The 20,643-nt window shown below is 32.8% G+C and overlaps 1 protein-coding gene across 1 annotated transcript in view; it reads left to right on the forward strand.

The window, feature by feature from the left end:
• Positions 1–20,643, forward strand: part of KIAA0825 (KIAA0825 ortholog) — a 206,789-nt gene that overhangs the window by 64,956 nt on the left and 121,190 nt on the right. Inside the window, exons 12-16 of the mRNA XM_041422246.1 lie at positions 2,740–2,850; positions 7,961–8,100; positions 16,002–16,190; positions 17,759–17,992; positions 19,586–19,994. Of these exons, the coding sequence (XP_041278180.1) occupies positions 2,740–2,850; positions 7,961–8,100; positions 16,002–16,190; positions 17,759–17,992; positions 19,586–19,994 (1,083 nt within the window). The remainder of the gene's footprint in view (positions 1–2,739; positions 2,851–7,960; positions 8,101–16,001; positions 16,191–17,758; positions 17,993–19,585; positions 19,995–20,643) is intronic.

The following is a 20,643-nucleotide window of genomic DNA, read 5'->3' on the forward strand; positions in this document are numbered from 1 at the left end:
CTGTTGAACAAGGAGTCTCTAGAACATGCTCCTCAAATCTACTGAGTGTTGCTATTTTCTTGCTGCTTACTCAAACCTCTGAAATAAGAGGATTTTCATAATTCTGAATTTCCAGTCATCATTGTCTTACTTGCTGACAAGGTTGTTGTCAATTACTCAGTTCTAGTAGCTGGGGTTTCATGTAGTGGATCGCACAGTTTCAGTGCTGCCTGTGAATGAATACACGTGTATTCAACGCCATTCTTTACTCATAACTTTGTAGAGGAGTAAATTACCTGGGCCTCAAAGTAGAGACTGTCTTCTGCCTCAGGTTCAGGATCACTCAGTTTGGAGCAGATCTATTCTTGTGCCTATTCTGATATTCTTTAGTCTTTTGTACTGATTAGGGGATGATAGTCTGTAAAGGAAGAATATAAAGAGTAAGGTGGATGCACCTTTTTGTGATCTCATAGTATGAATTGTTATATCTTATTTTATCAACAAGAAGTCAGGTAAATTATTTAAATGTTTAGAGAAGCATATAAAGAGTGTCAAAAAAGCACAAAATTGCGCTCTGTTGTTTTAAATTCAATGTTCTTCAGTATTAAAGATTGAGAACATTTCTCTTTAATATATGAGTTATAACTCATGAAGTTGCTTTTTAGTAATGTTTATTCCTTATACAGACAGAAATCATATAAACTACAAAGAAATACTGTTAGGATGCATCTTGCTGGCATCTCATTTCTTCACACCTGCACTCAGGCTTACAGGATCAATTCTCACATTGTAATACTCTACTGAAGAATAAAACCGCTATAACTTGAAATCTTGCTTTGGTATTAAATCAGCTATCCAGTGCTTTGGGATAGTAGGCAGCTGGTTTAGCATAATTTGAAGCAAAAACCAATGTCCTACTAACTATTATTATACTTCTGTCAGAAGATAGTTGAATTCAACAGTCTGGCACAGAGTTGGGCATTCCTGGCAAGAATCACCTAGCCAGCAGTGGACATTAAGAGATGCTGTCATGAGAATTACTGTATTATCAGATACTTGGTTTTTTAATAGTATTTTAAGCTATTCTAATATTTAAACAATCTCTAAAACCCTCAGATTATCTCTATCTCACTTTAAAAATTACTGTAGAGATTTCAGTATAAGCAAATAAGTCAGAATCCAAAAATCTGCCCTATGCTTCTCCTTAGGATACAGCTAAGAAATCATATTTAACAAGCTGCTCTAGTCCAGAATTCTGTCAAACAGTTCCTGCATAACCAATAGACAAGATGTGGTCCTCTTTTTTTTAATTAGATTGCTAACCAAAATGTATTTATCACACTTTTGTGTAGGATGTTTTCTCTGTACTTTGCTGTATTCAGAAAAAAAAATTTCAGTGGATGAGAGACAATAAGATTTGTTTTTTACTTTCATAATATTGAAATTACTGTCCTTAAAATTATTCTTTTCAAGTTTGTATTCTTCTTTTGGCTATATTAGAATCTGAGCTTTGGTTTTAATCTTCAGGTTTTCATGAATTCACAAAGAGCACAAACTGACTGTGCTAATCCTTCTGCTCAGATTTTGCTTACTTAAGATCTGTATTAAATCCTTTCTTTTTTTTTTTTTTTTTTGGTTAGTAAGAGTGGTTTCCAAATAAAACATCTTTTGGAGAAGTTCAGAAACTATACAGCTACCTTTCTTGTTGAAAAAGTATAATTCTCTCTCTTCTTTCATCTGAGTCTTATAGACATTTAGCTATACTACTGAATTACTTCAGGTGAAAGATAAAAAAATTCACAGTCAAGTAAGATGAAAAGTAAGGTGCTTGTGAAGTGATAATTGTTTATATTAAATGGAGGATGCGTGTGACAGGTTGGAATTCCTCTCTGCTGGAATTGTAGAGAGAATAAAAAGAGAAGAGGCCACAAGGCATCCATTACTATCATACATTATTGAATCCTATTGGCTGCTAGAAAATTGTACAAATACTAATAATTTATTAGTAAACAATAGTTAAAGGCAAATATCAAATTATAGAATCTTGTTCTTACACATATCTGTAATCCTATCATATAATTAATAAAATATTTTTACTATCTGTGGATTTTGCCTGTCACATCATTTACGTAAGTGAAGTATTGTAAAAGTTACATCTAGTCACAATCTAGTTCTACTCTAGTCCTTTATCTTTGAAAACAACCAGTATTCCATTTCTCTCAAGCCAGTGAAAGTCCAAAGCTTCTGCTTCTGGTTCAAATTTTTGTCCCAAATAATCCAAAGTCTATATATGCTTGCATATCAGTCAATATAATATCAAAAGATACTTTACATATCATTATGATAAAAGTGTTGAAAATACTGTGTATTTTTGTTATGACGGAAGAAAAGAGCTACAGAATTGAATGACTCAAGAAGAGAAATTCGCTTATTGAAAGCCTTTTCAAAGCCTTATACATTGTTTGAAAATGTATTATATAGGAATAAAAATATGAAGAAAACTTGAATAACAGTTATTAGATATAATTAGTTATTAGATATAATAACTATATTACTGAGTTTCAAAGAGTGAAAGTTAATAAAAATATAGAATTACATTTTTTACAGTACATAGAGTTGCAATTACGTTTGCATACATATATTAATAGTATTCATCATAAGGTATTTTCTGTCTTCTGTTCATATATACATACTTAATAGTAGTGATCCAAGGGGATTTTCAGTCTCCCATGTAATTTGGAAGTATTTGGTTTCTTCCAGGACATTTCTGGATAATTCTGATGAACATCTTCCTCAAGATTTTTCAGAAGTCTCTTATCAGCCATTGCGCTGGTTATTTTGCATACCGTCATCCTGTTTTTTCTTTGTAAAGTGAGTATCAAAAGTTGATTGTTGTAAAAGGATCACCACATAGTCAGTATTAGTCAAATATTGAAGAGCATATCTGAATAAATGTCTAATTAATATTCTGATTTTTAAAAGCCATAGAAGTATTTGTTAATTAATTGCAGATTTCTCTAATCTTTGAGAGTCTGAAGAAAAGCTGCACTGAAAGCACTGTATTTTGCTAATCTATTAATTATGTTTGATATTTGAATTATCTGTAAGGTTTCCTGGCTTTCATTAAGGAGTATATAGTTCTTGACAATACAGAAGTTCAGTACAGTTGCTGTTTTAAAGGACTCATAATTAAAGGGGAGATAAAGAATGTATGCCTTTCTGTTTAGAACTGCTGTTTAAAAATAAATATTTGGTACATAAATAATTAATTTAACAATATGCTGCTTGATTGTAGTTGAATTTTTTTGAGGTTATTGAATGATTAGAAGCAAAAGCTTAACTTTTCTGTGTCATTGCATATAAGGACAAGTGACATAGAAGATAGATGCTACCAGCTGTGCTATTGTTTGCTTTCTAATTTTGAAACTGAAGCACTCCCACACCAGTGTAGATCCTCTCCTAAACCCTTCACCTCCCTCTCCTCCTTTTCAAGGTTATTTCCTGAGAGGTTTTTCACTCTCCATTTTCATGAAAAGCTGCTTTTGTAAGATGTTACTGTGTTTTCCAAGAAAGTATTTTTATCTTTTGGAGGAGTGAATGGTGACCTATGAATGACCCATGTACTTTGGATTTACTATCTCTTTCCGTGTACACACAGTATCTTTTACCTTGTATATGTAAATATCTTCCCTATAATTTTGCCCCATGCTACACAAAACATGCTGATTTCTCTCCATAGGCTCCACTCCTAATTGCGTGTCATCAATCCTGTTGTCTCCTTCCATAGTGCCTCTGATATCTGCTGAACCAGAGACGATATATGTTGTGACTGCATCAAAATCATGTGGTTTGCTGACTACATGCCAGAGTTTAATAACTGGTGAATTCAGAATGTGTCCTGGTTGAAATAATAATTTAAGTTCTTATAAAGCGTGAAAGATCATGTGTGTTTATCAAGCTTCAAGGAACTTTGTCAGAGACTTTTTAAGTTATACATGGTTGGAGAGGAACGAGAAGGAGGGATACAGTAAAGGAAATGAAAGAATTCCTTTCTGCATTAGAAAGGAATCTAGTCATCCATTTCTGGAAAATTTATGCTCCGTTAAGTATTCATTGTAGAAAAGACAATACATTTTTTGATGCCCTCATGTAAGGCCAGATCTCTAGATTTAAATTACACTGTAAAGTGTGAGTTTTGGAGGACAGTTTCACATGTGAGTACTTTATACTGTGTAACAATATGTAAAGGAAAGGATGGTACCATTTCAGTCTGACATAATTATCTTTTCTGAGGTGGAATTAAGATAGATACAAATAAATAGCTGAAGAACTATTCCAGAGCTATGTAGTATGCACTTATTTTCTGTGGAAGAAAGGTACTAAAATAACAACTTCTTGGTCGCCAAACCGGAAAATGTGAAGTACAAAAGAAAGGACATCTCTGAGAAGATACAGTCAGTGTACCTTTGTGAGAAAAGTCCATACATAGAGAGAGCCTTGCAATACTGTCCTGGTGATAATGAGTGAACTATATGGGTAAAATACTTAATGTTACTTTTTAACACCACACCTTTCAGCTGCTCAGGAAAAAAAATAAAGTGAAGGACTCTGTATCTAATGAGTAATTCTGAGGTGTTCTAGTTTTTTCATTGGTTTTATAGTCTATGTGAATGAAACATTTTTTCCCTTCAAATACTGCCTTTATAAAGAACATTATAAAGAAATGTCATATTTAATTATTGCAGAAAATTATATTTCAGAGCATCCTAATTATTCATGGGTTGTGTTCCAATTTTATGACTTATATCTAATTAAAATATATATTCACTGTCTGTAACAAAGTTGGAAGCACAGGTCATTGTATACCTCTCAACTGTGGCCACCTAATTTTTAACTGATGACTCTAACCTGTCATACATTTAGCTATTAAGTATTTTGTCTTCCTAAGCTTGCTATTTCAAAAAAAAAAGTTTTGCTAGTTCCTGAAAGTAATTTATTTACTATGTAACCTGATTTTCTACATTATTTTTCATTACTGTAAATAGCTACAGTCTGTTTAATTTTCTCAATTTGACTCCAACATCAGTGTCAAGGTTGATATCATGAATTAGCATATCTACCTGCCTTAAAACATCTTGAACTTAACACATGAGGTTTTCTTCTATCTTGAATAGACACCAAAATAATATAGCTGGTTATCAAACTAAAGAATTACTGATAATTTATATTACAGTTCATTTAGTGATAATAATTAACTTAATTATTTATTTAGATATATTTATTTAGTTACAAATTGTGATTAGTGCTAATTGTGATTAATTCTTTGCCTCATTTGGGGTTTATAATTTTAGCATTTGCAAATCAAAGTTGGAGTTTTTTCCTTCTACTGTACAAAACAGGACATTTAAATGTGTGATATTTATATGTACTTCACCTTTTGTCTCTTTTTATGAGGCTGGTCTTATTTTCACTAGTACTGAGCTGTGAGGATGAGAGAACATATGTCTCTCCATATGCACATTACAAAACTTCTCAGTGCATTTATTGGTGCTAGCTTCATGGCTGTAGGGAATGTCTGCTATATTTTATTTTTCCTCTAAGTGAGTCACACCATTGTACATTTCAATTTGCAAGATGCTTAAAGAGCCAAGAACTGGTGTATATTACAACATGATAACTTCCCATCTGGTCAATGACAGACAGGGTTTTTTTTCAATTCAGATACTCTAAAAATATAATTTTTTTCTACAGGAATTTAAAATATTATTCCTCATAAATCTAATTGACCCAACTTGTCACTTATCTTTTAGTTTGAAGGCAATGACTGACCTTATTAGGTAGGATAACATGACATTAAAAGAAGAGAAAAAAAATTAAACTGGCCTGAGTATTTTAACTATATTAGTGGAGAGTTGAGTTTGCTCTCAGCCATAGCATTTAATTCTAGTGTGAATATAGTAACCATTTTAATTTTAACTTTAATTACTAATTACTGATTAGATTATATATAAATTATACATGTGTTAGATTATATATATAGGACTAATCTTGAACATACAGAAGTTAGGATAATTATTTTAAGAATGCAAAATCCTAATGTCTGAATGCAATATATATTTTAAATATGGAATATTTACTTTGACTGCAAGTTCTGTCAAGATTTAAATGTATATGTGTATATATTTTTCATAGATATTACTTGAATCAATTATGTGCTAATATTCAAATATAATTGTAGAGTCAGTGCTAGCTGTCGGCAAAATATATGAAGTACCAGATGGAAATCGCAAAAGCTGTACATAAGGTTTTCTGACACAGACATTGCTTATGAAGTTAGAGGTATTTGCTTTAGTGTTAAAAGAGCAAAGGCTGAGGTTCCTTTACTAAAATTACTATTACAGTGGAGTTTTGCCATAATAGTGGGATGTAAGAGCCCTGCTGGAAGATGGTGCTATGGTTTCCTTCGGTGACTTCAAGGCTGCCCTTCAAGATATGTGGCATACTGCTTTTTCTGGAAATGGAAGCATAGACATGTGAGGGACTAAAGCAAAGTGTATCAGCTGACATTTTCTTTTCCAGGACTTGAAGGTTGTATTGAGTATATTGTATAAATAGCAGCTTTGATTCAACAGTGAAATACTTGTGCAGTTATGTGGTTTTATTTAATGTGTGTATTCAAGCATAGTTGGGAGGTGGCACATTTGGCTGAGTCAGAGGTTGTAAAAGCATGCAGCTTAATGGAGAGGTACCCCTCTGTTAGAACTACTACATGAGCCCATTTTAGTACTGTCCCAAAAGTTATGTATAAATGGCATGTAAATTGTTTGAGCAGAGGTACATAAATACTTCTCTAGTCTGATAAGAAAATGTCAGATTGAATACCTCCCTGTGAAGAAAGTTTTAACTGAAGGTGTTTTTTGCATACTGGCAGGTAATATTTATGCCTGCCCAGTCAATGCATATGAAGTCCTTAAAATCATGCGTGTAAAATTCATGTGCATCAAAGTTTGTCAGGTGTATAAAGTTTCAATGTTATCAAGTATTGTATAAACTTGTAGCCAAAAAAGTAAATACAGTGGCTAAAGATCAGTTGAAATTTCATTTTAAAAGAACCCTCAAATTAATAAAAACTTACACATTAAAGGAAAAAAATTATCCACAATCCAATTTTGAAAACTTGTTTTTAAAAATGTTTCAAGAAAAAAAATACTAAATACCATAGGTGGTAAACATTTGGCAGGACAGATTTGTTTGTTTGTTTTTCGTTTAACTGTAATGTGAATTCAGTGGTTGGTGTTGGGTCAGTGGCTGTATTCAGAGTAAGCCCTGGAATAGTATTTGGAAACCTCAATTTTTGCAGAACATGGAAATCACAAACAGAAAATAAACTGCAATCTTTTTAAAGCTAATGAATTTGTACTATACTTTCTCACTTCTCTCTGCTGGTGAAGCAGTAACTCAACCAGTCTAATATTTCTTGTGGATTTTTCAGGACACATAAGAATTGCTCAACCTAAAGTGGAATTTTAAGACCCCTTTGAGCATTTTCACTGCCTTTTACTTAAGGGCTTTATACACTTCATCAAGGAGAGACATTTCAGATCTCTTACTCAACAATTACTGCAATAATAAATTAAAAAATTATACCCTTGCATATATTCAACTGCAGGAAAAAAAGTCCTCCTTTTTGCCTGGTAGAACAAAATAAATATTGTTCCATGAAAGAGGTAAACACAGTTGCTTTGTATCAGATTTAACTGTGGCAGACTAACAAATGTCAATTTACTTTTAACCAGTTGAAATGAAGTGCAATTCTTTCTATGAGCTGATTTGAAGTAAGGAAGCATGAAAGCATTTTCAGAGTAATCTGGGAGGAGTTGACACTTCAGGAATTTGGTGTTACATCTGCAATTTAAGGGTATTAATTTTATAGATAAATCAACTATATTATTCTTTCTGTCTTTGTCTTGTATTTTGAAAGGACTCCATCAACCAGAGAAATGGCAGCCCAAGGTCTGCTGAAGCTGCTCTTATCCCAGCCATACTGTAATTTGAACTTGCTTTTGGAAACATTGCTACACCATGATTGTCTCTTAGTGAAAATTTTGCTGAGAAGCTCAAGTAAGTATTGATATTGTCAATCCATACAAGATTATCCGTGAGAAACACAAATTTATTTTTAACTTAAATGCTGGAGGAAGGCTGACAGTCATTTTGAGGGTTAAGTACCCATTTACTTACCAGTAGGATACTTCTCGAATGGGTAAAAATATTAAAAAATCATCACTTTTTAAGTGAGAATTTACATAATACACTTGACCAGTGTATTAATAATTTCAAAGCAAATTGCAATTTGATAAAATAGGCTGCTATCATAAATGCAAAAGAGTCAAAATGAATTTGAACTTTATGGAGTTTTGATACCACAACTACTGTACACAGGTTTTTAAAAGTATGGATCAGTAGTCTAAAAGAACACTTTCAAAATTACATTTGAACAGTGGAAAGCTTCTTAGATGTTTTGTTGTTATTATTATATGCTTGTCACTGTAGGCATTCTAGAATTACATATATATGCTTCTGCTTAATTCATTAATGCTGTTTTGAAAGTAGGCTAAGTAAAAGAATATTCTACACATTTTTATTTGCATTCTGATGGTATTGGGTTTGAAGCAACAAACTTTATCACATCTTTCTATTAATAGTTTGCAGATCAAATGATCATATTGTTGAATAGCTAATGATATAATCACCTGTTTGACTTAATTTTGCAGCAATATGAGAGTCTTAGTTTCTTTTTTTTTTGTTTTTTTTTTTTTTGTTTTTTTGGCAAACAAATTCTTCCTATTTATCAAAAACCTGTTTGGTCCGCATAATATTTTATATTTTATATATTTATATTTATATTTATGTTTATATGTATTTATCTATCTATCTATCTATAACATATTTAGTTCTGTCATTTTGAAATGGTGTAATATTTGTCAGGAGTACAACATCTTCCATTGCTGTCATACATCTTATTGAGAGCTGCAGTGCATACAGCTGCTTACTGGAACACATATCATCTTTTACAAAGGCTGACAAATGTTTGATCAAGGTCATAGTCTTAACCTAGTGTTAACCAGTATTGAGTTTTACTATCTGTTTAAATTATTACAGGTAATAAGTGACAGAATGTATTAGTCTATTGACTGACCAACCTCTTAAGCTTTAGGAAAATCCATGTGATGTTGAATTACAAAATGTCTTCTTTACACAGGTTTTATTCCAATATTTAACTTCAATATTGGAATGAATAAACTTCCAGTTTAGATAAAGTCAATATATGTGATGATCCATATAATCTAAATTAATTTCAGTGGGGTTAAGTGTCTAATGACAAAAAATATGTATTCTTTATTCCTTCTCCTATACAGCTAAGTATACCATAGTTTTTGATCAATTTGCCCTAGTGGTTTAATTTTTTACATTCAGTCTTCCCTTTTCCTTTTAAAAACAGGCCAGAAGGCAAAAAAAATCTCAGGTATTAATGAGTTTTCCTGTATTGTTTTAACACTTTGGGATGCTCAAAGTAGATGTCAATCAAACACATTCAATTTCATTGTAGTCCCTTTGTTCTCATGGTTGTACCACGGGGAGGGTTCAGTAGGAATGTATATTCCCCACCAAAGTAGGGAATACTGTTGGGAATGCCAAAATTTTTTCAGTAGAAAAAGTATTTGTAGAGAAGCTACAAATCATGTGTACATGATTGATGTTGCTAAATATTATAAGAAGGATAACATATTTGTAGAAGCTATTAAAATTCCATGTATATAATTATATACTATCTGGACACGAAAATGAAAAAAGTGCACTTTTGTCATTTTTGTGCATTATGATATATGAAATGTACATAAAAACTAAAATATGGAAATATGAAGTTATTGCATCAAAAATACTAAAGGTAATAAATCAGGTTACCCAGAACTGAACCATTTATTTGTCCTCAGTGCACATAGCTACTGCATAGAGGCAGTTTTGAAAAAATGGTTGAAATATTTGATTTGTGTATTTGACCTCTATAACAAGCTGCAAGTCTAAATAATCTTAGGTGTGTTAAATTACAGTGCCATATAATCTTAGTTTTTTTCTATGGGTCCAACATCCAGCAACTTTTTGTTCAAGACATGTTCTTGAGTGTGTAAAGGGTCTAAGGTCTCTGCTGTGGCTTTGCAGAGACCTTAGAGAGAAATAGTGAAGTTAGCTGGTACCATGTTAATTTTCTGACAAAATAAACTATTTTGCAGTTTACTTGGTGGATTTTTTTAAACCATTATTGCCTTATCATTCATGGATGTGAAATAGAAATGGGTTATTTTGATAAGCAAAAAATAATAGAGGAAAAAAGGAAGTGGTGTCTGTATAAAATAAGCAGCTGAATCCAACAGATGCTGACATGAAAATGTGAAGGATGTAAGTGAATTTTGAGCTTTTCTGCTAGATTTGCTCTAAATAGACATCATTCCAGTGGAACAGTCTGTGACTTCTATTTCGATAATCATTATTTCCAGGATCAGAAGTTTTTCTTTGCACAATAAAGCAAACAGCTATAGCTTTATTGGATTGCACTGGCCCAACACAGGACTAATATGTGTCAGAGGGGACCCCATCAGACAGTAGACCTAGCCACTTATGAATAGCAGATAAGACAGTGGTCACTAAGAAATTGTAACTGAGAAATTGTTAACAAGGCACATTCTAGACCTTCAGTCAGTCTTGGCGTCTCATACATTTGTTTAGGAAGAGATAGTAGTATCAAGTTGATGATGAACAACAGCAAATGCAATATATTGCTTCTTAATCTTCAAAATAATCTTATTCATTACCATAAAAACTTGAGACTCCAGTTGTTACAGAAATATAATTTGTCTTTTTACACACAGTCTTAAAGTGAATATTGGCATGTGGCGATAAACTGTAAGAAATCTGCATTCACAGCAGGACCAGGCTGTTGGCAGTTTCACCTAACTGTCACGATGTACAATGTGTCATTTTAAGGTAAATTTTAAGTACTAACTAATTTTTATTCAAACTTAATAAATTAAATTTTAGACACATAAAAGTAAATAGCACTGGTTTTTTGTGGGTTACCCTAAAAGTACAGTGAAAAGTGGTCACTTCACCAATTGACCTCATTGACTGAACTACTAGTGGCAGTAATGAGTTATAACAGAAGAAAATGTACATGCTTTACACAAATTACCAACTCCATCAAAACTCTGGCATTGTTAAAATCTGTAACAATTTGACACTTTTATTTCAAGTTCTTGAGGGTCATTCCTTCTTCTAATACTTTCATTATACTTTCTTGTACTTCATTGTACTTTCTTCTAATGACTCCTTGGATTTAATAATCCTGTCATGGTCTATCACATAAGTGAAAAAATTGGCAACTGTTCTAGTCCCATGGCTCAACCACACACCATTTTGGGAAACGTAGTCTTGCAGGTTTTGGTCACAAAACTTGGATGTTGATCTGTAACCCTGCCGTTATGAGTTGAACAGAAGTAAATCTCATAGAGTATTTTATATCTTTGTGCAGAGCTAGATCTCTCCTCCTGATATTTGTGGATAATCCAATATAAGGCTTGTGGGTACCTCTGAAAGTTTTCTTAGCCTCTTTGTGATAGCAGTCTGTGTCCTGGTAGCCTAATGGTTAGAAGATTAGTTTAAAAGAGGCACCTCCTCAAAAGCTCCATCTGACCACTAAGCTTATTGGATTCTGTACCTGCATAACCAATGAAGGATATACTGAAGTGATATACTTGTAGCTGGAAGATAAGTAAAAAAGGGACCTCAATGCAGATATCCCGTTCCATTTGGTGATTTTCTAGTGATAAGCTAGAGAAAATATAGGAGTAAAACCTATCTAGGTTTCTGAAAACCTAGGTAGGATTTGCTATTTGGACTGTAGTGGACCCCTGCTGTGAATATGTTACCTTTTCTTGACAGAGTGTGAAGATAATGTCTGATACATGTGTGATAGACTTGGTGTCTGTGGTATATGCTCATATGGTTAACTTTTCAAAGACTTAGTAATTTCTGATAGGAACTTCTTGCTACAGTAGTGCTCTAGACTGAATAAGTTTTAAGAAGGTAAGCTGTTTAGTATCTACCCCAACACATGGAGGAACACAAGGGAGCTAATGTAGCCATAGGAGTATATTCAGTATTGCCTAATCAAATTTTGGCTGTCAGAATGTCATACTTTCTGCATACTATCCCATACAAACAGTATTGGAGGTATTCTGACAATAATGGGTTTGTTCTATTGGCCATAGATAAGATCACGATCTCAGAAGTTCATTAATGGAAGCTTCTTCTCAGATAGTTGAAAATAAATTGTTTAGAGAGAAAAAATTCCAAATGGAGTTGAGTGAAATTAAAATGCTGTGGCATTGATGACATATAAATATATCCATACAGAAATAGTTTGCTGATACATTAATAATTTATGGACAGATGATATAAGTGTTGTTAAAGCTTTTTTGCCATGTTGAGCCTTATAGCTGTCATAAATTTAGGTTTTATTTGATTCACGGGTAGCAGCTAATTCAGGGCTTATTATTATTTGGAATGTATTAAACTGAAATGGGTAGGTTTAAGATCTGGGTTTTAGTCAGGATAGGAGTAATATCACCCCAAGATTAGTTTAGTTGATTAGAACATGGTGCTGTTAGCAACAAGATTGTGGTTCAATCCCTATATGGGCCATTAACTTAAGAATTGGACTTAATGACCCTTGTGGGTCCTTCCAACTCAGAGTATTCTGTGACTCTTCCATGAATCTATAAGGTAAAATTTCTCCTTGGAATTTAAAACTAAAATAATACACTTTCTGTCAAAATGAAGCCATGTTCAAAGTTACAATAGATTTTAGCTGTCATTGGAGAGGAGCAACTCTGAAAGAAAAGTAAAATGGTCTACTATGTCACATACAGTAAAGGAACAGAAAAGTCAGTGACACAAGCACCACTGAGGATGTAGTGTACCGTAGACTGTCTGCTGAAGTATTTGATTCTATAAACAAATAAAGCATATTCTTTTTGCATTCTTTATATCCTCATCAGTTACTGTGCTTTAAAGAAATCTTTAAATTCAATAAAGGAAGCAAAAGTTTCATGCTGCTTGCAAATTAAAGACCAGTATCAGAAATAATTTGGTCCATCTTCAATTCCTCTTCCTAAGTGAAACAGCATGTGTGCATTTGAGTTTGACTACCTCTTGTGGTCAAAAAAGACAGCATAGCTATTTGTATCTTGACAGTTGTGTATGGATTGATTGGGGAGTGTGAGGTCTAGAGTCAGTGACAGGATATTCTGAATTCAGCAAGATTCATTTTATGGCTAGACAAGTCAGATAAGTGCTGGATGAGTGATAATGTTGGCAAATTACTGGGTGGTATTTCTATCAGTAAGAAAGAAATATGGGTAAATTGCACTTGTAAGTCTGCCTTTCTGAAGTTATGCTTTTAAAATACGCGGTAGTATCCCAAGAGATTTAGTGCATTATTTTGTCATAGGAAGAATGATTCATTGTGAGTGGTTAGGGCATAGCTGTTATTCAATAGATACATCATTTTCTTATAGAGATATTTTTTAAAAAGAATAGTATTCTAATATGTTTTGGTATCTGTTGTGCATACAGAACATCATGGTATATGGAAATTACAAACAGCTGATTTTTTTTGTTCTAGCAGGTATCTAGATAAATATATAGTCACATTTATGAATGCTAAGTCTTGCTAAAATAATATGGAAGCATCTCCTTTGAGCTACCTATGAGAGCTTTAGGTTCCCTTCACAAATTTGCTTTTGCTGTACAAATGCAGTCAGTGAAAAAAATAGAAATGTATAGAGGGAAGCATCACAGGACAGTAAGTATAATACCTATCATATAAATTCTCTTCTATGTAATAATTAACAAGAAGGCTGCATTGGAGTTCAAACTGGTATGAATATTTAATGTTATGACAGGTGAGCTAATAAATGTAAAAGACAAAATCAAGGCAAGAGAAATCTACATATCTTTCTGTAGACTCCTACTTCATGATATTTAACCAGCTATACTGATCTGCTAGCTAAACTTTTCAAATTATATTATCCTTTAAGGTCCCTTCTAACCCAAAGGATTCTGTGATTCTATGATCTATGCCCATTTATCAATCAGAAACTGATTTTAACCTGAGCTTTCAGGTTGTTCTTACAACAAGGATAACATTTACTTCAGGGTAAAGCAAGAAAAAGCTGATGAATAATTACATGCCGTGTTATATTTAGTCACAGAATGATTTAGTAGTGGATTTGTGCAGATCTTTGCTTAAAAGCACAAGAGTTGCATTATACAGTAGTTATAACAAGAAGTATTATAGCCCTTTCTATAAAATCATTTTATGTTCCTTTCTCTTTATCTAATTTTTTGGTAGTCCTAATTGATTTGAAAAGTTATTAGTAAGTTGTGAATTAAACTTTCCATGCAGCATGGTCATAAACCAAATTTAGGCTTAATTTCAAGTCATGAGCACCTTTAAATAAACCAATTTCCCATCATGTACTTCAAAGGCAGTTTACATAGTACTTGAAATCTTAGCAAAACTCCCCCTAGAATTTGGTTAAATTAATTTCAAAAATAAATACTTACAGTAATAGAATCAAAGTTCACTTCAGATTTTCATTTCACCATTTAACTGCTTTTTCTGCTTTGATGGTTAGTTCATTGTCATACGTATCCCTGGTTTGAGTGAGTAAGTGGAATCCATTTGGTTCTTCACTTAGAAGTATCTGGAATTGTAAACAATATATGCCAGCTCACTCAGCTCATAGGAAAAAGAAAGCTGATTAAAAACCTATCTTATTGCAAATCTGTCTGCTGCCTTGGGGGAAAAAAACCCACATATTGTTGGTTATCAAATCAGTGATCATGTTTTTCTGCTTTCTACATCCTTTTTTCTGCTAAGATTGCATGCTACCTAGATTGAATGATTTACAGAAATACATGAATTAGGTTGTAGGAATTCAGAAGCGAGTAAAATGAGAATTTTTTTTAGTTCTCAAGTAATTCAAAGATGTGTTGAAAGCAATGATTTTCCATTATAGTAGATTTTGAAGACTCCCATCTTTCTCCTCCATAGGTTGCTTAAAGGTAAAGACAACCAAACTGGCAGAAAGCAATGACATTTCATAGTATAATTTTATCTAAATACTTTTTATAGAAATCACTATTTTTACAAACTAGAAATTAAGAGTATTTAACAGGTTATGGCTCTGGTTCTTATGGTTGGAAACGTATTTCACAAACAGGTGGGAAGCTCAGGTCTTCAACATTAGCACAAATCAAAGTTATTGAATTGCATTAATTCCTGGAGTTTTAAACACATCCTTATGTGTTATATGTGGGAGATTGTCTTTTACTGATTGTCAGAAATATTTGTAAATATTTGTAAAGAAGTTATCGCTTAACTCTATGATAATCACTACTTGTCTTTAAATTCTGTATTTTAGCAGAGCTGAGATTTTGTTTTATGGAACTGTTTTATTCTGAGTTTCACCTAACACTGAAAAACAAAGCCAGCACACTTTGGGGAATATGGAGCTGCTACTTTTCTTAGCTTTTATATCTACATAGGATTTTATTGTTTCATATGACTATTATATAAGGAAGAGTTAAGCAGTAATAGATTTTTGACTGTGATTCTGCAATTTAGATCTTAGTCTAATGATTAATCTTCAGTAAATAATAGATTTCCAATTACAATCAATTTCAACTTAATTTTGAATTAAATAGGCATATTCCATAGTTTGAAAACATGCTTAAGTCTCTTTTATTATTGGCTACACATAATTCAGGAAGACAGTAAGTGTTATTGTTTGAAATATCAGTTAGATGGACTTTGCAGTTAATTTTGAACAATACTATCCATTACTGAGACCTTAAATTACTTGGAAATTATTGGAATCATGTTTTTGTTTATTTTGAAGGTAATCAAGCATTAAATTGTGATGAACAAAGTTCTCTCTTGGAACAGGAAAATAACAAAGAGCCTACTCTGATTGAAACAATCTTCACAGTATTGTCTTACTGCAGTTTATCACCCAAATCTCTTGGCGTTGCTTTTGAGTCCTACATGGAAAAAGAGCTGCTGTGGAACTGCTTATACAATATGACAGGTTTTTATTAATTTATTAATTTATTAATAAGCATTTCAAATCTGATGTTAAATGTTGTTCTTTTTCAGACATAATAATTCAGGTGAAAGTATGTTAGCTTACTTCAAAATTATGGTGTTATTGAAGGGTTTTGTGCAGTCAGGCCATGGTAGGAGTTGTTAAAATTTTGAAGAATGCAGAGGTTCCAGAGCAGTTTTTTTGACCAGGAGTCTGATTAAGTATTTGTCTTACCAGCAGACTGGCTGCAGAATATTTTTGTAGGTCTCTGCCATTAGAGGTTCTTCATCTCTATGCATTCAACAGCTCCAGGCCTTTGCCACAATTTAAAAGTAAGGAAGCATCGAAGGAGAGTGGAAAAAGAGAAGGAAGGACTTTTTCTCGAACTGAGGGAGAAATAGTCTGATGAGTAGTCTCTATTGTCAACAGGCATTCAGCCCCTTAATTTTCTGTTGCGGGAGAGAGCTGGCCTCACAATTAGAGCAACTAATTCTATCTGCAGGGAAAAACAGTATTCAACCAGAAAAGACAGGTGACGTTAGACGGGTGATTTTGCAAATTATGGATTAAAAGCAGGAGAGCTCAAAAGAAGAGGATGAAAATGGGAGAATGCAGGAGGGGAAACAGAATTATGAGCATCACAAAATAGAAAACAATGATAAAAGTGCCCAGATACATCTCAGAGAAAAATGTGATGGCAAGAAATGGTAATTTAAGATAAGAGGAAGAAAAACAGAGAAGTGGTGCATGGAAGATCCCAGAAAGACCATGATTAGATCAGCAAAAAGTAGAGGGAAGCAAAAGTATGAGCAAAGTATCTCAAGACATAATGTGTCAAAACATCTCTGAAATGCTCTGCAACACTCTGTCTGACAATCGCAGCTCCATGACTATGGAGAAACTGCAGTTTGCTGTGGTATTATGAATGTGGAGAAGATTGATACTTGTTGTAATGTCAATAACTGTATTTAGAATGATGTGTTTTGAACATGCAATCTCTGATGACATGCTGTGTTTCAGTTGATAACTATTATTTGTATGTATTTTTGTTTCCAAAATAACTTTCTTTTTCTTTACTGTCTGTGGTATAGCAGTTTGCGTATCTAATAAATGCAAATTCATTAATGCTTTCAGGACAAGAAAGTAGAAAAAAAGGTGTATCTGTTTGCCTCACTGATACCTAACATGTACTTAAATATTTCCCATATAAAAAGGAAGACATCAATCAGGTTCAATAGAATTTTTATAAATGTATCAGTGGATAAATGAGAATGAAAGAAATAAATTGATTTTTTGTCACTCTATTAAGATGGTACCAAGATGCCATATGTTTTGCATTATACTCTTTCTTATTTTGTAACAGATAAATAGGTCTAATTTATTATGATATAATATCATTATATCATAATGTTATATATTTTATATCATTAAATTATATAATGATTAAAATGATAATGATATTTTATATAATTAAAAATTATATAATTTTTTTTCATAAGAATTCTGAAAACACTTTCTGAAACAGATTTACACAACACTTACTGAATAGTTAATAGTTCTTCCTTCTGAAGTTTCCAGTTGTGGTGAGTCGGAGCCAGAAGTTATCAGATGCTTGAAGTTGACATTGATTAATTCAGTGAAGGGTATAGTGAAACAAATAATTTCTTTGATGCATTCATGGGAAGCAACAGAAAACTATGGAACATACCAGCACAAGCAAATAGTTCCTGAAAGTTTACTGAAAACCATTCCAAAGGAATGGAATTACACTCCTCGGGAAATGAAGAGAAAAGAGTCTGGGAAATGTAAGTGAAATTTATACATAATATTTATATATGTATAATACATCCTATAAGCTTCTCATAAGAAATTTCAAGTCCTTTATTCCAAAACTGGGCAGTTAAATTTTGTGAGTGTTGTAGCTTTACAATGAACAAGCTATTTCCTAACATCCTGTGGTGGTTGGGGTGTTTTCAACACTTTCCATTAAAATTTAGTTATTCTTTCTTGAGGCTTACACCCATACATATACAAACCAGGTTTTGAAAATAATAAGCATTGTAGTATTGGTAATAATAGTAGTGGAGATGTTTCCAGCATTTGGCAGTAGTCAGATGAGATTCAAAACAAAGTGAAGAATAATGCCTATACTTTGGCCTCAATGGCTGTAAACAGCTTTCCTTTTCGTTATCATCTTTTCATTCGGGACTGTCATTCACCCCAACTTTACAACACATCAATTTATGCTTGAACAAAACAAGCACTGAATGCTGTCGCTTGGTTGTTGAAACAGTAAAGGAAGAAAGAAATCATACAGAAGGTGTTTTGAAGGCGATTAGATGTAACGCTGATTTCTGGTATGTATTTTCATAGCCCACAGTGCCTAAAGCATCTGTCATTTCAAGATCGTGGTTCAGAAGGCTAACTTTTGGAAACATTTCATGATAAATTTTTGCCACCAAAATACTACCTGATTATTTTCAGTGTTGTAGTACTGTGGCACAGTTTTGAGTATGTAGATTGTGGCCAAGCCAGGGCATCAATCCATTCTTTTTTTTCATACATCTTCACTGCACTCTCGTTTTAATCTAGAACTTTTGTATAGGTATTTTAGGCTAATTGCTATGTGTGAACTGATATGCAAACTGAGAGGTAAGAGTCTAGGCTTCAAGACAATTTAAATTTGTATGTGTGATATATAGAACAGATGTGATTTCTTTTTTTTTTAATAAAATAAAAACATTTAGAATGCAGGTGCAATTACACAGGGTTTTCTTGAATTGTTTGGAGATTGGTGCTTTTTTAAATCTTGACACTTTTTGCTATATTTTTCATTTTATATACGTTTTGGGTTTTGAGGAGCGCAATTTCTCTGTAGTTACTTTTATAGCTAATTTTATTATCTAGGGTCTTTAAAATGCAGTGCTATCTAGTGTAAATGCTTATATGAAAGATAATAAACTGAAGTTTTGTCATTTTGGACATAGAAAGGAATTTATAAAATCTAGAGACTATAAATGTATGTAATACTCTGATACACAGAGCAATGCTTCAGCTGTGAAGATGAAAAAATACTACAATTTAGAAGACAACCGTTTACCATTCAGAATACCTGAGTACTGTCTTTCTCAAGAATCCTGTAATGACTGTGCACAGCAGGACTAATTGTTAAGAGAGTCACAGTCTAAATTTTAAATTTTCTGATTTCAATTAATGTAATTGTTTGAGTTTTGTGGGATTTATGTGCAGATAGCATAATACAAGTGAAACTACAGTGTTGAGTACTTAAGCTTTTTACCCATTTTCAGAACAAAAGAAAGTTAAAAATTATCATACAATATTCAGAAGCAGTTAGAACTATACTGTTAATCATATCATCTTTTCTTTCTATTTTTAAGGCTTCACAAGACTTGCAGCTCAAGCAGTATCTATTGTAATCAGCAAGTTACCTACAGTGATTGCATGTTTGTCTCCCCCAGTTAAATACTTCTTTTTTCTGGCTGAGAGAAAAATGTCAAGAAACTTTGCTGAATTGAAGAAAGCTGGTCTGCTTGTCTGGAACTTGATTGTAATTATATGTCGGATATTTGAGGATGGAAATACTGCAGAATTTTTAACAGGTGCAACACTTGACAGATGGAGCAAAGAAAAACTCAGTTTAATTCGTGTGTGCTTAGAAAGTATTATGGGAAAACAGAAAAGTGGTCCTAAGCAAGTGACCCAGAAAATTATACAAAGCATTGAGCAGCAAAGACCAAACTGGATTGAAAGCCAGTTGCTGAAGGCAAGAAAATTGAGCATAGATTGGTAAGAACATAGTATTTTTCAAACGCTATTATTTGCTCTTTTATTTTACTGGATTATTGGCATGTTTATGGCTACTGCTCAATTTTAAGGAAAAGACGTGAGCAGTGATCTTATGTGAAACAGATTAGTCCTTAATATTGATATACCATGGGTTTGTAATTTAAGTTCATTGCTGAAACAATAAAACATGGTTGTTTCATCAGAATGCTGTGTTCGTAGTACTGCAAGATTTCATGTTATCTTGATGAACCAAAAATATGGACAAGTCCATTGTTATATCTTTCAAAATGTGAACAGATAGTCAATATATTTATAATTTAATTTTACTATGGTGATTAAATTAAGAGGAACTGTGAGAAGCTTTTGGTGTTCATCTGTGAATAAAAAGTAAGTGTACTTTATTCTAAAACATATCAAACCCTGAGGCAAATAGGGTATATCAAAACAGGACAAAAATAATATCCTGCTGTGCCTTTCTGAGAAAATACCAATTTTTCCTTCAGATTTGACATTAAGATCTTTACAGTGATTTTTCAAGGAGTTGTGTACATGTCAGTGTGTTTGTAGTCCAGTCTGTTTTAATGTTGCAGTCATGTATCATTCTGTAAAAATGTACTATTCATCAACTTTGCAATATTAGATTGATTGG

The sequence above is a fragment of the Onychostruthus taczanowskii genome, unplaced genomic scaffold, assembly GCF_017590055.1.
Source record: "Onychostruthus taczanowskii isolate IOZ18803 unplaced genomic scaffold, ASM1759005v1 scaffold72, whole genome shotgun sequence".
NCBI classification, from domain to species: Eukaryota; Metazoa; Chordata; class Aves; order Passeriformes; family Passeridae; genus Onychostruthus; species Onychostruthus taczanowskii.